Source organism: Salmo salar, chromosome ssa16 (assembly GCF_905237065.1).
Source record: "Salmo salar chromosome ssa16, Ssal_v3.1, whole genome shotgun sequence".
In the NCBI taxonomy this organism is placed as follows: Eukaryota; Metazoa; Chordata; class Actinopteri; order Salmoniformes; family Salmonidae; genus Salmo; species Salmo salar.
Window position 1 is genome coordinate 59,843,049 of NC_059457.1, and position 18,837 is coordinate 59,861,885.

The following is an 18,837-nucleotide window of genomic DNA, read 5'->3' on the forward strand; positions in this document are numbered from 1 at the left end:
AGAGTGGTATAGTGTGGGGAGAGTGGTATAGTATGGGGAGTAGAGGAGAGTGGTATAGTATGGGGAGGAGAGGAGAGTGGTATAGTATGGGGAGTAGAGGAGAGTGGTATAGTATGGGGAGTAGAGGAGAGTGGTATAGTATGGGGAGTAGAGGAGAGTGGTATAGTATGGGAAGGAGAGGAGAGTGGTATAGTATGGGGAGTAGAGGAGAGTGGTATAGTATGGGGAGGAGAGGAGAGTGGTATAGTATGGGGAGGAGAGGAGAGTGGTATAGTATGGGGAGGAGAGGAGAGTGGTATAGTATGGGGAGTAGAGGAGAGTGGTATAGTATGGGGAGGAGAGGAGAGTGGTAAAGGAGAGTGGTATAGAATGGGGAGTAGAGGAGAGTGCTATAGTATGGGGAGAGTGCTATAGTATGGGGGGGAGAGTGCTATAGTATGGGGAGGAGAGTGGTATAGTATGGGGATGAGAGTGGTATAGTATGGGGAGGAGAGTGGTATAGTATGGGGAGGAGAGTGGTATAGTATGGGGAGGAGAGGAGAGTGGTATAGTATGGGGAGGAGAGGAGAGTGGTATAGTATGGGGAGGAGAGGAGAGTGGTATAGTATGGGGAGGAGAGGAGAGTGGTATAGTATGGGGAGGAGAGGAGAGTGGTATAGTATGGGGAGGAGAGGAGAGTGGTATAGTATGGGGAGGAGATTGGTATAGTATGGGGAGGAGAGTGGTATAGTATGGGGAGGAGAGTGGTATAGTATGGGGAGTAAGGGAGAGTGGTATAGTATGGGGAGTAGAGGAGAGTGGTATAGTATGGGGAGGAGAGTGGTATAGTATGGGGAGAAGAGGAGAGTGGTATAGTATGGGGAGTAAGGGAGAGTGGTATAGTATGGGGAATAGAGGAGAGTGGTATAGTATGGGGAGTAGAGGAGAGTGGTATAGTATGGGGAGTAGAGGAGAGTGGTATAGTATGGGGAGTAGAGGAGAGTGGTATAGTATGGGGAGAGTGGTATAGTATGGGGAGAGTGGTATAGTATGGGGAGTAGAGTGGTATAGTATGGGGGAGAGTGGTATAGTATGGGGGAGAGTGGTATAGTATGGGGAGTAGGGAGAGTGGTATAGTATGGGGAGTAGAGGAGAGTGGTATAGTATGGGGAGGAGAGTGGTATAGTATGGGGAGTAAGGGAGAGTGGTATAGTATGGGGAGTAGAGGAGAGTGGTATAGTATGGGGAGAAGAGGAGAGTGGTATAGTATGGGGAGTAAGGGAGAGTGGTATAGTATGGGGAATAGAGGAGAGTGGTATAGTATGGGGAGTAGAGGAGAGTGGTATAGTATGGGGAGTAGAGGAGAGTGGTATAGTATGGGGAGTAGAGGAGAGTGGTATAGTATGGGGAGAGTGGTATAGTATGGGGAGAGTGGTATAGTATGGGGAGAGTGGTATAGTATGGGGAGTAGAGTGGTATAGTATGGGGAGGAGAGTGGTATAGTATGGGGAGGAGAGTGGTATAGTATGGGGAGTAGAGGAGAGTGGTATAGTATGGGGAGTAGAGGAGAGTGGTATAGTATGGGGAGGAGAGTGGTATAGTATGGGGAGTAGAGTGGTATAGTATGTGGAATAGAGGAGAGTGGTATAGTATGTGGAATAGAGGAGAGTGGTATAGTATGTGGAGTAGAGGAGAGTGGTATAGTATGGGGAGTAGAGTGGTATAGTATGGGGAGTAGAGTGGTATAGTATGGGGAGTAGAGTGGTATAGTATGGGGAGTAGAGGAGAGTGGTATAGTATGGGGAGTAGAGGAGAGTGGTATAGTATGGGGAGAGTGGTATAGTATGGGGAGTGGTCTAGTATGGGGAGTAGAGGAGAGTGGTATAGTATGGGGAGTAGAGGAGAGTGGTATAGTATGGGGAGTAGAGGAGAGTGGTAAAGGAGAGTGGTATAGTATAGGGAGTAGAGGAGAGTGGTATAGTATGAGGAGAGTGGTATAGTATGGGGAATAGAGGAGAGTGGTATAGTATGGGGAATAGAGGAGAGTGGTATAGTATGGGGAGTAGAAGAGAGTGGTATAGTATGGGGAGTAGAGGAGAGTGGTATAGTATGGGGAGTAGAGGAGAGTGGTAAAGGAGAGTGGTATAGTATGAGGAGAGTGGTATAGTATGAGGAGAGTGGTATAGTATGAGGAGAGTGGTATAGTATGAGGAGAGTGGTATAGTATGAGGAGAGTGGTATAGTATGGGGAGGAGAGTGGTATAGTATGGGGAGGAGAGTGGTATAGTATGGGGAGTAGAAGAGAGTGGTATGGTATGGGGAGTAGAAGAGAGTGGTATGGTATGGGGAGTAGAGGAGAGTGGTATAGTATGGGGAGTAGAGGAGAGTGGTATAGTATGGGGAGTAGAGGAGAGTGGTATAGTATGAGGAGAGTGGTATAGTATGGGAGGAGAGTGGTATAGTATGGGGAGGAGAGTGGTATAGTATGGGGAGGAGAGTGGTATAGTATGGGGAGGAGAGTGGTATAGTATGGGGAGGAGAGTGGTATATGTATGGGGAGGAGAGTGGTATAGTATGGGGGAGGAGAGTGGTATAGTATGGGGAGAGGAGAGTGGTATAGTATGGGGAGGAGAGGAGAGTGGTATAGTATGGGGAGGAGAGGAGAGTGGTATAGTATGGGGAGGAGAGGAGAGTGGTATAGTATGGGGAGTAGAGGAGAGTGGTATAGTATGGGGAGTAGAGGAGAGTGCTATAGTATGGGGAGTAGAGGAGAGTGGTATAGTATGGGGAGTAGAGGAGAGTGGTATAGTATGGGGAGGAGAGGAGAGTGGTATAGAATGTAGAGTGGTATGGAGAGGAGAGTGGTATAGTATGGGGAGTAGAGGAGAGTGGTCTAGTATGGGGAGAGTGGTATAGTATGGGGAGTAGAGGAGAGTGGTATAGTATGGGGAGGAGAGGAGAGTGGTATAGTATGGGGAGGAGAGGAGAGTGGTATAGTATGGGGAGTAGAAGAGAGTGGTATAGTATGGGGAGTAAAGGAGAGTGGTATAGAATGTAGAGTGGTATGGAGAGGAGAGTGGTATAGTATGGGGAGTAGAGGAGAGTGGTATAGTATGGGGAGAGTGGTATAGTATGGGGAGTAGAGGAGAGTGGTATAGTATGGGGAGGAGAGGAGAGTGGTATAGTATGGGGAGTAAAGGAGAGTGGTATAGAATGGGGAGTAAAGGAGAGTGGTATAGAATGGGGAGGAGAGGAGAGTGGTATAGAATGGGGAGGAGAGGAGAGGAGAGTGGTATAGTATGGGGAGGAGAGGAGAGTGGTATAGTATGGGGAGGAGAGGAGAGTGGTATAGTATGGGGAGGAGAGGAGAGTGGTAGAGGAGAATGGTATAGTATGGGGAGTAGAGGAGAGTGGTAGAGGAGAGTGGTATAGTATGGGGAGTAGAGGAGAGTGGTATAGTAGAGGAGAGTGGTATAGTATGGGGAGTAGAGGAGAGTGGTATAGTATGGGGAGTAGAGGAGAGTGGTATAGTATGGGGAGGAGAGGAGAGTGGTATAGTATGGGGAGGAGAGGAGAGTGGTATAGTATGGGGAGGAGAGGAGAGTGGCATAGTATGGGGAGGAGAGGAGAGTGGTATAGTATGGGGAGGAGAGGAGAGTGGTATAGTATGGGGAGGAGAGGAGAGTGGTATAGTATGGGGAGGAGAGGAGAGTGGTATAGTATGGGGAGGAGAGGAGAGTGGTATAGTATGGGGAGTAGAGGAGAGTGGTATAGTATGGGGAGTTGAGGAGAGTGGTATAGTATGGGGAGTAGAGGAGAGTGGTAGAGGAGAGTGGTATAGTATGGGGAGTAGAGGAGAGTGGTATAGTATGGGGAGTAGAGGAGAGTGGTATAGTAGAGGAGAGTGGTATAGTATGGGGAGTAGAGGAGAGTGGTATAGTATGGGGAGTAGAGGAGAGTGGTATAGTATGGGGAGGAGAGGAGAGTGGTATAGTATGGGGAGGAGAGGAGAGTGGTATAGTATGGGGAGGAGAGGAGAGTGGTATAGTATGGGGAGGAGAGGAGAGTGGTATAGTATGGGGAGGAGAGGAGAGTGGTATAGTATGGGGAGGAGAGGAGAGTGGTATAGTATGGGGAGGAGAGGAGAGTGGTATAGTATGGGGAGGAGAGGAGAGTGGTATAGTATGGGGAGGAGAGGAGAGTGGTATAGTATGGGGAGGAGAGGAGAGTGGTATAGTATGGGGAGGAGAGGAGAGTGGTATAGTATGGGGAGGAGAGGAGAGTGGTATAGTATGGGGAGTAGAGGAGAGTGGTATAGTATGGGGAGTAGAGGAGAGTGGTATAGTATGGGGAGTTGAGGAGAGTGGTATAGTATGGGGAGTAGAGGAGAGTGGTAGAGGAGAATGGTATAGTATGGGGAGTAGAGGAGAGTGGTATAGTATGGGGAGTAGAGGAGAGTGGTATAGTAGAGGAGAGTGGTATAGTATGGGGAGTAGAGGAGAGTGGTATAGTATGGGGAGGAGAGGAGAGTGGTATAGTATGGGGAGGAGAGGAGAGTGGTATAGTATGGGGAGGAGAGGAGAGTGGTATAGTATGGGGAGGAGAGGAGAGTGGTATAGTATGGGGAGGAGAGGAGAGTGGTATAGTATGGGGAGGAGAGGAGAGTGGTATAGTATGGGGAGGAGAGGAGAGTAGTATAGTATGGGGAGGAGAGTGGTATAGTATGGGGAATAGAGGAGAGTGGTATAGTATGGGGAGTTGAGGAGAGTGGTATAGTATGGGGAGTAGAGGAGAGTGGTATAGTATGGGGAGTAGAGGAGAGTGGTATAGTAGAGGAGAGTGGTATAGTATGGGGAGGAGAGGAGAGTGGTATAGTATGAGGAGTAGAGGAGAGTGGTATAGTATGAGGAGAGTGGTATAGTATGGGGAATAGAGGAGAGTGGTATAGTATGGGGAGTAGAGGAGAGTGGTATAGTATGGGGAGTAGAGGAGAGTGGTATAGTATGGGGAGTAGAGGAGAGTGGTATAGTAGAGGAGAGTGGTATGTCACTGTAAATCCCCGCATTCTTATCGGCAGACTCCATAGCCTTGGCTTCTCAAATAACTTCCACGCCTGTTTCACCAACTACTTCTCAGACAGAGTTCAGTGTTTCAAATCGGAGGTCCTCTTGTCTCGACCTCTTGGCAGTCTCTATGGGGGTGCCACAGGATTCAATTCTCGGGCCCGACTCTCTTCTATGTATACAGTGGGGCAAAAAAGTATTTAGTCAGCCACCAATTGTGCAAGTTCTCCCACTTAAAAAGATGAGAGAGGCCTGTAATTTTCATCATAGGTACACGTCAACTATGACAGACAAAATGAGAAGAAAAAAATCCAGAAAATCACATTGTAGGATTTTTAATAAATTTTATTTGCAAATTATGGTGGAAAATAAGTATTTGGTCACCTACAAACAAGCTAGATTTCTGGTTCTCATAGACCTGTAACTTCTTCTTTTAAGAGGCTCCTCTGTCCTCCACTCGTTACCTGTATTAATGGCACCTGTTTGAACTTGTTATAAGTATAAAAGACACCTGTCCACAACCTCAAACAGTCACACTCCAAACTCCACTATGGCCAAGACCAAAGAGCTGTCAAAGGACACCAGAAACAAAATTGTAGACCTGCACCAGGCTGGGAAGACTGAATCTGCAGTAGGTAAGCAGCTTGGTTTGAAGAAATCAACTGTGGGAGCAATTATTAGGAAATGGAAGACATACAAGACCACTGATAATCTCCCTCGAACTGGGGCTCCACACAAGATCTCACCCCATGGGGTCAAAATGATAACAAGAACGATGAGCAAAAATCCCAGAAGCACACGGGGGGACCTAGTGAATGACCTGCAGAGAGCTGGGACCAAAGTAACAAAGCCTACCATCAGTAACACACTACGCCGCCAGGGACTCAAATCCTGCAGTGCCAGACGTGTCCCCCTGCTTAAGCCAGTACATGTCCAGGCCCGTCTGAAGTTTGCTAGAGAGCATTTGGATGATCCAGAAGAGGATTGGGAGAATGTCATATGGTCAGATGAAACCAAAATATAAATTTTTTGTACAACTCAACTCGTCGTGTTTGGAGGACAAAGAATGCTGAGTTGCATCCAAAGAACACCATACCTACTGTGAAGCATGGGGGTGGAAACATCATGCTTTGGGGCTGTTTTTCTGCAAAGGGACCAGGACGACTGATCCGTGTAAAGGAAAGAATGAATGGGGCCATGTATCGTGAGATTTTGAGTGAAAACCTCCTTCCATCAGCAAGGGCATTGAAGATGAAACGTGGCTGGGTCTTTCAGCATGACAATGATCCCAAACAAGTCTGTGTTGCCCAGCGACAGCCCCAAAACATCACTGCTCTAGAGGAGATCTGCATGGAGGAATGGGCCAAAATACCAGCAACAGTGTGTGAAAACCTTGTGAAGACTTACAGAAAACGTTTGACCTGTGTCATTGCCAACAAAGGGTATATAACAAAGTATTGAGAAACTTTTGTTATTGACCAAATACTTATTTTCCACCATAATTTGCAAATAAATTCATTAAAAATCCTACAATGTGATTTTCTGGATTTTTTTTCTCATTTTGTCTGTCATAGTTGAAGTGTACCTATGATGAAAATTACAGGCCTCTCATCTTTTAAGTGGGAGAACTTGCACAATTGGTGGCTGACTAAATACTTTTTTGCCCCACGGTATATCAATGATGTCGCTCTTGCTGCTGGTGATTCTCTGATCCACCTCTACGCAGACGACACCATTCTGTATACATCTGGCCCTTCTTTGGACACTGTGCTAACAAACCTCCAAACGAGCTTCAACGCCATACAACACTCCTTCCGTGGCCTCCAACTGCATTTAAATGCTAGTAAAACTAAATGCATGCTCTTCAACCTATTGCTGCCCGCACCCACCCGCCTAGCATCACTACTCTGGACGGTTCTGACCTAGAATATGTGGACAACTACAAATACCTAGGTTTCTGGTTAGACTGTAAACTCTCCTTCCAGACTCACATTAAGCATCTCCAATCCAAAATAAATCTAGAATTGGCTTCCTATTTCGCAACAAAGCCTCCTTCACTCATGCCGCCAAACATACCCTCGTAAAACTGACTATCCTACCGATCCTTGACTTCGGCGATGTAATTTACAAAATAGCCCCAACACTCTACTCAGCAAATTGGATGTAGTCTATCACAGTTCCATCCGTTTTGTCACCAAAGCCCCATATACTACCCACCACTGCGACCTGTATGCTCTCGTTGGCTGGCCCTCACTACATATTCGTCGCCAGACCCACTGGCTCCAGGTCATCTATAAGTCTTTGCTAGGTAAAGATCCACCTTACCTCAGCTCCCTGGTCACCATAGCAGCACCCACCCGTAGCACGTGCTCCAGCAGGTATATTTCACTGGTCATCCCCAAAGCCAACACTTCCTTTGGCTGCCTTTCCTTCCAGTTCTCTGCTGCCAATGACTGGAACGAGTTACAAAAATCACTGAAACTGGAGACTTGTATCTCCCTCGCTAACTTTAAGCATCAGCTGTCAGAGCAGCTTACCGATCACTGTACCTGTACATAGCCCATCTGTAAACAGCCCATCCAACTGGGCAGGCTAGTAATAGGGGTTGCAATAATTTCGGCAGATAATTTTAGAAAGAAAGGGTCCAGATTGTCAAGCCCAGCTGATTTGTAGGGGTCCAGATTTTGCAGCTCTTTCAGAACATCAGCTAAATGGATTTGGGAGAAGGAGAAATGGGGGAGGCTTGGGCGAGTAGCTGTGGGGAGTGTAGTGCTGTTGAATGCATTGGGGTAGTTAGGTGGAAAGCATGGCCAGCCGTAGAAAAATGCTTATTGAAATTCTCAATTATAGTGGGCTTATCGGTGGTGACAGAGTTTCCTATCCTCAGTGCAGTGGGCAGTTGGGAGGAGGTGTTCTTATTCTCCATGGACTTTACAATGTCCCAGAACTTTTTAGAGTTTGAGTTGCAGGAAGCAAATTTCTGTTTGAAAAAGCTAGCCTTGGCGTTTCTAACTGCCTGTGTATATTGGTTTCTAACTTCCCTGAAAAGTTGCATATCGCGGGGGCAGTTCGATGCTAATGCAGAACGCCACAGGATATTTTTGTGTTGGTTAACCTCTATGGCGCGTTATTCAAAAACCTCAAAAATGCAAAAACTTCAATTTTTCAAACATATGACTATTTTACGCCATTTTTAAGACAAGACTCTCGTTAACCTCTTACATCTAGACGTTCCGCTAGCGGAACACCTGCACCAATATCCAATGATGGGCGTGGCGCGAAATACAAATTCCTCTAAAATCCGAAAACTTCCATTTTTCAAACATATGACTATTTTACAGCATTTTAAAGACAAGACTCTCGTTAATCTAACCACATTGTCCGATTTCAAAAAGGCTTTACAGCGAAAGCAAAACATTAGATTATGTCAGCAGAGTACCCAGCCAGAAATAATCAGACACCCATTTTTCAAGCTGGCATATAATGTCACATAAACCCAAACCACAGCTAAATGCAGCACTAACCTTTGATGATCTTCATCAGATGACACACCTAGGACATTATGTTATACAATACATGCATGTTTTGTTCAATCAAGTTCATATTTATATCAAAAACCAGCTTTTTACATTAGCATGTTACTAGCATGTGACTAGCATTCCCACCGAACACTGCCGGTGAATTTACTAAATTACTCACGATAAACGTTCACAAAAAAACATAACAATTATTTTAAGAATTATACATACAGAACTCTATGCACTCGATATGTCCGATTTTAAAATAGCTTGTCGGTGAAAGCACATTTTGCAATATTCTCAGTAGATAGCCCGGCATCACAGGGCTAGCTATTTAGACACCCAGCAAGTTTAGCACTCACCAAAGTCAGATTTACTATAAGAAAAATGTTATTACCTTTGCTGTTCTTCGTCAGAATGCACTCCCAGGACTTCTACTTCAATAACAAATGTTGGTTTGGTCCCAAATAATCCATTGTTATATCCAAATAGCGGCGTTTTGTTCGTGCGTTCAAGACACTATCCGAAAGGGTAAATAAGGGTGACGAGCATGGCGCATTTCGTGACAAAAAAATTCTAAATATTCCATTACCGTACTTCGAAGCATGTCAACCGCTGTTTAAAATCCATTTTTATGCAATTTTTCTCATAAAAAAGCGATAATATTCTGACCGGGAATCTGCGTTTAGGTAAACAGACGAAAGAAAATAAAGCATGGGGTCGACTCGGGCATGCGCCTAAGCCCATAGTACTCTGATCGGCCACTTGCCAAACGCGATAATGTGTTTCAGCCAGAGGCTGCCTCGATATCATTCCGCTTTTTCCCTGGCTCTGAGAGCCTATGGGAGCCGTAGGAAGTGTCACGTTATAGCAAAGATCCTCAGTCTTCAATAAAAAGAGCCAAGATGAACAACAACTTGTCAGACAGGCCACTTCCTGCATGGAATCTTCTCAGGTTTTGGCCTGCCATATGAGTTCTGTTATACTCACAGACACCATTCAACAGTTTTAGAAACTTTAGGGTGTTTTCTATCCAAAGCCAATAATTATATGCATATTCTAGTTACTGGGCAGGAGTAGTAACCAGATTAAATCGGGTACGTTTTTTTTATCCGGCCGTGTCAATACTGCCCCCTAGCCCTAACAGGTTAAGGGCAGTCAGGTCTGGGGAGAACCAAGGGCTATATCTGTTCCTGGTTCTAAATTTCTTGAAAGGGGCATGCTTATTTAAGATGGTGAGGAAGCCATTTAAAAAAAATAACCAGGCATCCTCTACTGACGGGATGAGGTCAATATCCTTCCAGGATACCAGGGCCAGGTCGACTAGAAAGGCTTGCTCGTTGAAATGTTTCAGGGAGCGTTTGACAGTGATGAGTGGAGGTCGTTTGACCGCTGACCCATTACGGGTGCAGGCAATGAGGCAGTGATCGCTGAGATCTTGGTTGAAAACAGCAGAGGTGTATTTAGAGGGCACGTTGGTTAGGATGATATCTATGAGGGTGCCAGTGTTTGCGGCTTTGGGGTTGTACCTGGTGGGTTCATTAATAATTTGTGTGAGATTGAGGGCATCAAGCTTGGATTGTAGGATGGCTGGGGTGTTAAGCATGTCCCAGTTTATGTCACCTAGTAGCACGAGCTCTGAAGATAGATGGGGGGCAATCAGTTCACATATGGTGTCCAGAGCACAGCTAGGGGCCGAGGGGGGTCTATAGCAGGCGGCAACGGTGAGAGACTTGTTTTTGGAGAGGTGGATTTTTAAAAGTAGAAGTTCAAATTGTTTGGGTACAGACCTGGATAGTAGGACAGAACTCTGCAGGCTATCTCTGCAGTAGATTGCAACACCGCCCCCTTTGGTCGTTCTATCTTGTCTGAAAACGTTGTAGTTAGGGATGAAGATTTCAGAGTTTTTGGTGGACTTCCTAAGCCAAGATTCAGACACAGCTAGGACATCTGGGTTGGCAGAGTGTGCTAAAGCAGTGAATAAAACAAACTTAGGGAGGAGGCTTCTAATGTTAACATGCATGAAACCAAGGCTATAACGGTTACAGAAGTCATCAAAAGAGAGCGCCTGGGGAGTAGGAGTGGAGCCAGGCACTGCAGGGCCTGGATTCACCTCTACATCCCCAGAGGAGCAGAGAAGAATAAGTATGAGGGTACGGCTAAAAGCTATAAGAATTGGTCGTCTGTGACGTCCAGAATAGAGAGAAAAAGGAGCAGGTTTCTGGGGCCGATAAAATAGCTTCAAGGTATAATGTACAGACAAAGGTATGGTGGGATGTGAGTACAGAGGAGGTAAACCTAGGCATTTAGTGATTATGAGAGAGATATAGTCTCTAGAAACATCATTGAAACCAGAAGATGTCATAGCATGTGAGGGTGGAGGAACTGAGAGGTTGGATAAGGTATAATGAGCAGGGCTAGAGGCTCTACAGTGAAATAAGCCAATAAACACTAACCAGAACAGCAATGGACATTGCATATTGACATTAAGGAGAGGCATGCTTAGCCGAGTGATCAAAGGGTCCAGTGAGATTCAGACAGCTAGCCGGGCCATAGGTAGCAAGCTGGTGGAAGATGGAGGGAGGTCTGTTTTTAGCCACCTCGTGCGTTTCCGTCTGTGGGTTAGTGGGGTTCCGTGTGGAAGGGGGGACCTGTCCAAGTTGGCAAAATAGTTAGTTATAGTGGCCCAAGAAAAGTGTCCGATAGACCTATTCAGATCGCAGCCGATAAGACAGCTAACGATTAGCCGGCCGCAGATGGGCGATCAGGTTACGTCGCAACAGAGGGGCCAGTTGGATAACTCCCTCGGGCAGATAACGTCGGTGGTCCAGTCGTGAAGACCCGATGGGGCTCCGCATCGGCAGTAAAAAGGGTCAGGATAGGTGATTGTAGCCCAGGAGACACTTCAGCTGGCTAGCTCAGGAAAAGCCCACGAGTGGCTGACGGAACTCTTCAGCTGGCTAGCTCCGTAATAATGTGTGTTAATTCCGTGACCGACGTTGCCAATAGTCACTCAGGTAGCAGCTAGTTAGCTGCAAGATCCAGGTGTAAATGTCCTGAGCCTGCGGTAGAAATCGGGGAAAGGAGAGAGAATAGGTCCGGTATGCTCTGGTCTGAGTCGCGCTGTACAAAAACTGGCGATAGCTTTTCGAGCTAATGGATAGCTGAGGACAGCTAACCGTGGCTAGCTGAACTCCAACGTTAGCCAGTGAAAATGGCTAACCTCTGGCTAGCTTCTGTTGTGGAATTCAGATGAGGTAAATAATACTTTCTTTTTTAAATTGGTGAGGCGGGTTGCAGGAGAGTGCTTTGAGGTTGAGTTTTTAGAAGAAAAAATGTAAAAGATAAGTGAAGATTTTTTTTTATATATATATACACGGGACACGACAAGAGGAGGGTAGAGGACGTCTGAACTGCTACGCCATCTTGGATTACGGGGAGCGGTATGTTACGGGGAGCGGGAGGGCGGAGCGGCTTGTTGCCGGGGAGCGGTATGTTACGGGGAGCAGGAGGGAGGTGTGTTACGGGGAGCGGGGCGGTATGGTACGGGCAGCGGAGCGGCTTGTTACGCTGAGCGGAGCGGCTTGTTACGGGGAGCGGCGGAGCGGCTTGTTACGGGGAGCGGCGCGGCGGCTTGTTACGGGGAGCGGCGCGGCGGCTTGTTACGGGGAGCGGAGCGGCGGCTTGTTACGGGGAGCGGTGGGGCATGTTACGGGGCAGCATGTTACGGGGAGAGGGGTGGCATGTTATGGGGAGAGGGGTGGCATGTTACGGGGAGCGGAGCGGCATGTTACGGGGCGACGTTACGAGGCGGCATGTTACGGAGCGGCTCGTTACGGGGAGTGGAGCGGCGGCTCGTTACGGGGAGCGGAGTGGCGGCTTGTTACGGGGAGCGGAGCGGCATGTTACGGGGCAGCATGTTACGGGGAGCGGAGCGGCGGCTTGTTATGGGGAGCTGCGCGGCTTGTTACGGGGAGTGGGAGAGTGGAGTGGCTTGTTGCGGGGAGCGGAGCGGCTTGTTGCGGGGAACGGCGCGGCTTGTAGCGGGGAGCGACTTGGTGCGGGGAGAGGGGCGGCATGTTACGGGGCGGCATGTTACGGGGCGGCATGTTACGGAGCGGCATGTTACGGGGAGCGGAGCGGCATGTTACGGGAGGGGAGGGGAGCGGAGCGGCGGCTTGTTACGGGGAGCGGAGCGGCGGCTTGTTACGGGGAGCGGAGCGGCGGCTTGTTACGGGGAGCGGAGCGGCGGCTTGTTACGGGAGCGGCATGTTACGGGGAGCAGGACAGCATGTTACGGGAGAGGGGTGGCATGCTACGGGGAGCGGAGCGGCATGTTACGGGGCGGCATGTTACGGGAGCGGAGCGGCATGTTACGGGGAGCGGAGCGGCATGTTACGGGCGGCATGTTACGGGGAGCGGAGCGGCATGTTACGGGGAGCGGAGCGGCATGTTACGGGGCGACATGTTACGGGGAGCGGAGCGGCATGTTACGGGGCGGCATGTTACGGGGCGGCCTGTTACGGAGCGGCTTGTTTTCGGGAGCAGAGCGGTATGTTACGGGGAGCGGAGCGGCTTGTTACGGGGAGCGGAGCGGCTTGTTACGGGGAGCGGAGCGACATGCAGTTGGCTGCTTTTCCTTCACTCTGCGGTCCAACTCATCCCAAACCATCTCAATTGGGTTGAGATCAGGTGATTGGGGAGACCAGGTCATCTGATGCAGCACTCCATCACTCTCCTTGGTCAAATAGCCCTTACACAGCCTGGAGGTGTGTTGGGGTCATTGTCCTGTTGAAAAACAAATGATAGTCACACTAAGCGCAAACCAGATGGGATGGCGTATCGCTGCAGAATGCTGTGGTAGCAATGCTGGTTAAGTGTGCCTTGGATTCTAAATAAATCACAGCAAAGCACCATCACGCCACCTCCTCCATGCTTCACGGTGGGAAGCACACATACGGAGGTCATCCGTTCAGCTACTCTGCTTCTCACAAAGACATGGTGGTTGGAACCATAAATCTCAAATTGCACTCATTGACAGATTTCCACCGGTCTAATGTCCATTGCTTGTGTTTCTTGGCCCAAGGCAAGTCTTCTTATTGGTGTCCTTTAGTAGTGGTTACTTTGCAGCAATTTGACCACGAAGACCTGATTTCATGCTGTCTCCTCTGAACAGTTGTTGAGATGTGTCTGTTACTTGAACTCTGTGAAGCATTTATTTGGGCTGCACTCTGAGGTGCAGTTAACTCTAATGAACTTATCCTCTGCAGCAGAGGTAACTCTGGGTCTTCCTTTCCTGTGGCGGTCGTTATGAGAGCCAGTTTCATCAGAGCGCTTGATGGTTTTTGCGACTGCACTTGAAGAAATGTTCAAAGTTATTTTACATTTTCCAGATTGACTGACCTTCATGTCTTAAAGTGATGATGGACTGTTGTTTCTCTTTGCTTATTTGAGCTGTTCTTGCCATAATATTAACTTGGTCTTTTACCAAATAGGTCTATCACTGTATGCCACCCCTACCTTGCCATACCACCCCTACCATGTCACAACACAACTGAATGCATTAAGAAGGAAAGAAATTCCACAAATACACTTAACAAAGCACACCTGTTTATTGAAATGCATTCCTGGTGACTACCTCATGAAGCTGGTTGAGAGAATGCCAAGAGTGCGCAAATCTGCCATCAAGGCAAAGGGTGGCTACTTTGAAGAATATAAAATATATTTTGATTTATTTAACACTTTTTTGGTTACTACATGATTCCATATGTGTTATTTCATAGTTTTGATTTCTTCACTATTTTACAATGTAGAAAATAGTAAAAATAAAAACCCTTGAATGAGTAGGTGTGTCCAAACTTTTGACTGGTACTGTATATCAGTTACATACAGTACATCTATCTCTTTATCTCTTCTATCCTATTGATACCTGTCCTGTAGTGTTCTGTCTGATGGTCCTCTGACTGTGGAAGAACTGTCTTCCAATGCCAGACCTAAATGTGTTGTGCTCAATGAATGTCTTTGTGTGTTATAGTTATGTCTCAGGTTATGGCCCTGCATGAAGTTGACTTTTTTTTTTTTATAGATAGTTCAAATGTTGTCTTTGTGCATGTTATAGGATACTTCTAACTGTGATCATGTTTTTATTAAATCACTATTATGGATCAATGACAATAACCCTAACCATCTGCATGTAACTCTGCTGTAACCCAGCTACATTAACCTAACCTTAACCATAACCCAACCCCTCACCCTCACCACCACTTACTGTCCGTCTGTTTCAGGCTGCTCCATCTGACCGTCTCGGCCAACGACCTCGGCACCCTGTCCCTAACGTTCCCTCCACGCTGGACAAGCAGACTAACTGGTCCAGAGTTCTCCCACTGCCCACACCTCAGGAGAGGATGAAGAGTGACTCACAAGTCATCCCATCCTGCGTCATCCCAATTAACATCACTGGTAAATACCATGCAGCTTCTGAACCCTGTGAATGCATCCAACATGGCACTCTATTGCCTATATAGTGCACTACTTTTGACCAGGGCCCACTTAACCAGTGTGTATTGTTTCAGAGGTCTCCTCTGTTGCTGCATGTACCACAGCAACACCAGCCCTCATCATTCTGTCCGTCACCTTTATTTAACCAGGTAGGCTAGTTGAGAACAAGTTCTCATTTACAACTGCGACCTGGCCAAGATAAAGCAAAGCAGTGCGACACAAACAACAACACAGAGTTACACATGGAATAAACAAGCGTACAGTCAATGACACAATAGAAGAAAAAAAGTCTATATACACTGTGTGCAAATGGCATGAGGAGGTAATTTAATAAATAGGCCATAGTAGCGAAGTAACTGCAATTTAGCAGATTAACACTGGAGTGATAGATGAGCAGATGGTGATGTGCAAATAGTGATACTGGTGTGCAAAAGAGCATAAAAGTAAATAAAAACAATATGGGGATGAGGTAGGTAGATTGGGTGGGCTATTTACAGATGGGCTGTGTACAGCTGCAGCGATCGGTTAGCTGCTCAGATAGCTGATGCTTAAAGTTAGTGAGGGAAATATAAGTCTCCAGCTTCAGCGATTTTTGCAATTCGTTCCAGTCAATGGCAGCAGAGAACTGGAAGGAAAGGCAGCCAAAGGAGGTGTTGGCTTTGGGGATGACCAATGAGATATACCTGCTGGAGCGCGTGCTACGGGTGGGTGTTGTTATCGTGACCAGTGAGCTGAGGTAAGGTGGATCTTTACCTAGCATAGACTTATAGATGACCTGGAGCCAGTGGGTCTGGCGACGAATATGTAGCGAGGGCCAGCCGACTAGAGCATACAGGTCGCAGTGGTGGGTGGTATAAGGGGCTTTAGTGACAAAACGGATAGCACTGTGATAGATTGCATCCAGTTTGCTGAGTACAGTGTTGGAAGCTATTTTGTATATGACATCGCCGAAGTCGAGGATCGGTAGGATAGTCAGTTTTACGAGGGTATGTTTGGCAGTGTGAGTGAAGGAGGCTTTGTTGCGAAATAGGAAGCAGATTCTAGATTTAATTTGTATTGGAGATGTTTAATATGAGTCTGGAAGGAGAGTTTACAGTCTAACCAGACACCTAGGTATTTGTAGTTGTCCACATATTCTAAGTCAGAACCGTCCAGAGTAGTGATGCTGAATGGTGTCGCATGCATAGAGGTGGATCAGGGAATCACCCGCAGCAAGAGCGACATCATTGATGTATACAGAGAAGAGAGTCGTCCTGAGAATTGAACCCTGTGGCATCCCCATAGAGACTGCCAGAGGTTCGGACAACAGGCCCTCCGATTTGACACACTGAACTCTATCTGAGAAGTAGTTGGTGAACCAGGCGAGGCAGTCATTTGAGAAACCAAGGCTGTTGAGTCTGCCGATAAGAATACGGTGATTGACAGAGTCGAAATCCTTGGTCAGGTCGATGAAGACTGCTGCACAGTACTGTCTTTTATCGATGGTGGTTATGATATCGTTTAGGACCTTGAGCGTGGCTGAGGTGCACCCATGACCAGCTCGGAAACCAGATTGCACAGTGGAGAAGGTACGGTGGGATTCGAAATGGTCAGTGATCTGTTAATTAACTTGGCTTTCGAAGACTTTAGAAAGGCAGGGCAGGATGGATATAGGTCTATAACAGTTTGGGTCTAGAGTGTCACCCTCTTTTGAAGAGGGGGATGACCGCGGCAGCTTTCGAATCTGTAGGGATCTCGGACGATACAAAAGAGGTTGAACAGAGGGGTTGCAACAATTTTGGCAGATCATTTTAGAAAGAGAGGGTCCAGGTTGTCTAGCCCAGCTGATTTGCACGGGTCCAGGTTTTGCAGCTCTTTCAGAACATCTGCTGTCTTGATTTGGGTGAAGAAGAAGCTGGGGAGGCTGGGGCAAGTAGCTGCGGGGGGGGGGTGCTGAGCTGAGCTGTTGGCTGGGGTTGGGGTAGCCAGGAGGAAGGCATGGCCAGCCGTAGAGAAATGCTTATTGAAATGATCGATTATAGTGGATTTATCAGTGGTGACAGTGTTTCCTAGCCTCAGTGCAGTGGGCAGCTGGGAGGAGGTGTTCTAATTCTCCATGGACTTTAGTGTCCCAAAACTTTTTGGAGTTAGAGCTACAGGATGCAAATTTCTGTTTGAAAAAGCTGGCCTTAGCTTTCCTGACTGACTACGTGTATTGGTTCCTGACTTCCCTGAAAAGTAGCATATCGCGCAGACTATTCAATGCTAATGCAGTCCGCCACAGAATGTTATTGTGCTGATCGAGGGCAGTCAGGTCTGAAGTGAACCAAGGGCTATATCTGTTCTTAGTTCTAGATTTTTTGAAAGGGCATTGCTTATTTAAGATGGTGAGGAAATTACTTTTAAAGAACGACCAGGCATCCTCGACTGATGGGATGAGGTCAATATCCTTCCAGGATACCTGGGCCAGGTAATATTAGAAAGGCCTGCTCGCTGAAGTGTTTTAGGGAGCGTTTGATAGTGATGAGGGGTGGTCGTTTGACCGCGAACCCATTACGGGTGCAGGATATGAGGCAGTGATCGCTGAGGTCCTGATTGAAGACAGCAGAGGTGTATTTAAAGGGCATGTTGGTCAGGATGATATCTATGAGGGTGCCCGTGTTTACGGATTTGGGGTACAACACCTGGTGGGTTCATTAATAATTTGTGTGAGATTGAGGGCATCAAGCTTAGATTGTAGGATGGCTGGGGTGTTAAGCATATCCCAGTTTAGGTCACCTAGCAGTACGAACTCTGACGATAGATGGGGGGGGCAATCAATTCACATATGTTGTCCAGAGCACAGCTGGGAGCTGAGGGGGGTCTATAACAGGCGGCAACAGTGAGACTTATTTCTGGAGAGATTAATTTTTTTAATTAGAAACTCAAACTGTTTAGGCATAGACCTGGAAAGTATGACAGAACTTTGCAGGCTATCTCTGGAGTAAATTGCAAATCCTCCCCCTTTGGCAGTTATATCTTGACGGAAAATGTTGTAGTTGGGTATGGAAATCTCCGAATTTTTGGTGGCCTTCCTAAGCCAGGATTCGGACATGGCAAGGACATCATGGTTGGCGTAGTGTGCTAAAGCAGTGAGTAAAACAAAGTTAGGGAGGAAGCTTCTGATGTTAACATGCATGAACCCAAGGCTTTTTCGGTTACAGAAGTCAACAAATTGGAGTGCCTGGCGACACGCAGGGCCTGGGTTAACCTCCACATCACCTGAGGAACAGAGGAGGAGTAGGATGAGGGTACGGCTAAAGGCTATAAGAACTGGTCGTCTAGTGCGTTGGGGACAGAGAATAAAAGGAGCAGATTTCTGGGCGCGGTAGAATAGATTCAGGGCATAATGTACAGACGGGTATGGTGGGGTGCGGGTACAGTAGAGGTAAACCCAGGCACTGAGTGACAATAAGAGAGGTTGCATCTCTGGAGGCACTAGTTATGCTGGATGAGGTCACCACATTTGTGGGAGGTAGGACAGAGGTATCTGAGGCATGTTGAGTGGGACTTGGGCTCCGCAGTAAACTAAAACAATGATAACTATCCTAAACAACAGTGTACAAGGCATATTGACATTTGTTTAAGTCATGTTAGAACCAGGCAGGGCCTCCTGTCTGTCTGTTGGTCTGTTTAAGTCATGTTAGAACCAGGCAGGGTCTCCTGGCTGTCTGTTGGTCTGTTTAAGTCATGTTAGAACCAGGCAGGGCCTCCTGGCTGTCTGTTGGTCTGTTTAAGTTATGGTTAAAAGCTGGTCTGTT

General features: G+C 47.2%; 1 protein-coding gene across 6 annotated transcripts in view; it reads left to right on the forward strand.

The window, feature by feature from the left end:
* LOC106574160 (Nance-Horan syndrome protein) overlaps window positions 1–18,837 on the forward strand; it is a 105,787-nt gene that overhangs the window by 49,067 nt on the left and 37,883 nt on the right. For all 6 annotated transcript variants that reach the window (XR_006759792.1, XM_045697530.1, XM_045697533.1 and 3 more), the window contains one exon: window positions 14,845–15,019. Coding sequence is in view for 5 of the 6 variants with exons in the window: in XM_045697530.1 (XP_045553486.1) it covers window positions 14,845–15,019 (175 nt within the window). In the remaining variant the exon portion in view is untranslated. The remainder of the gene's footprint in view (window positions 1–14,844; window positions 15,020–18,837) is intronic.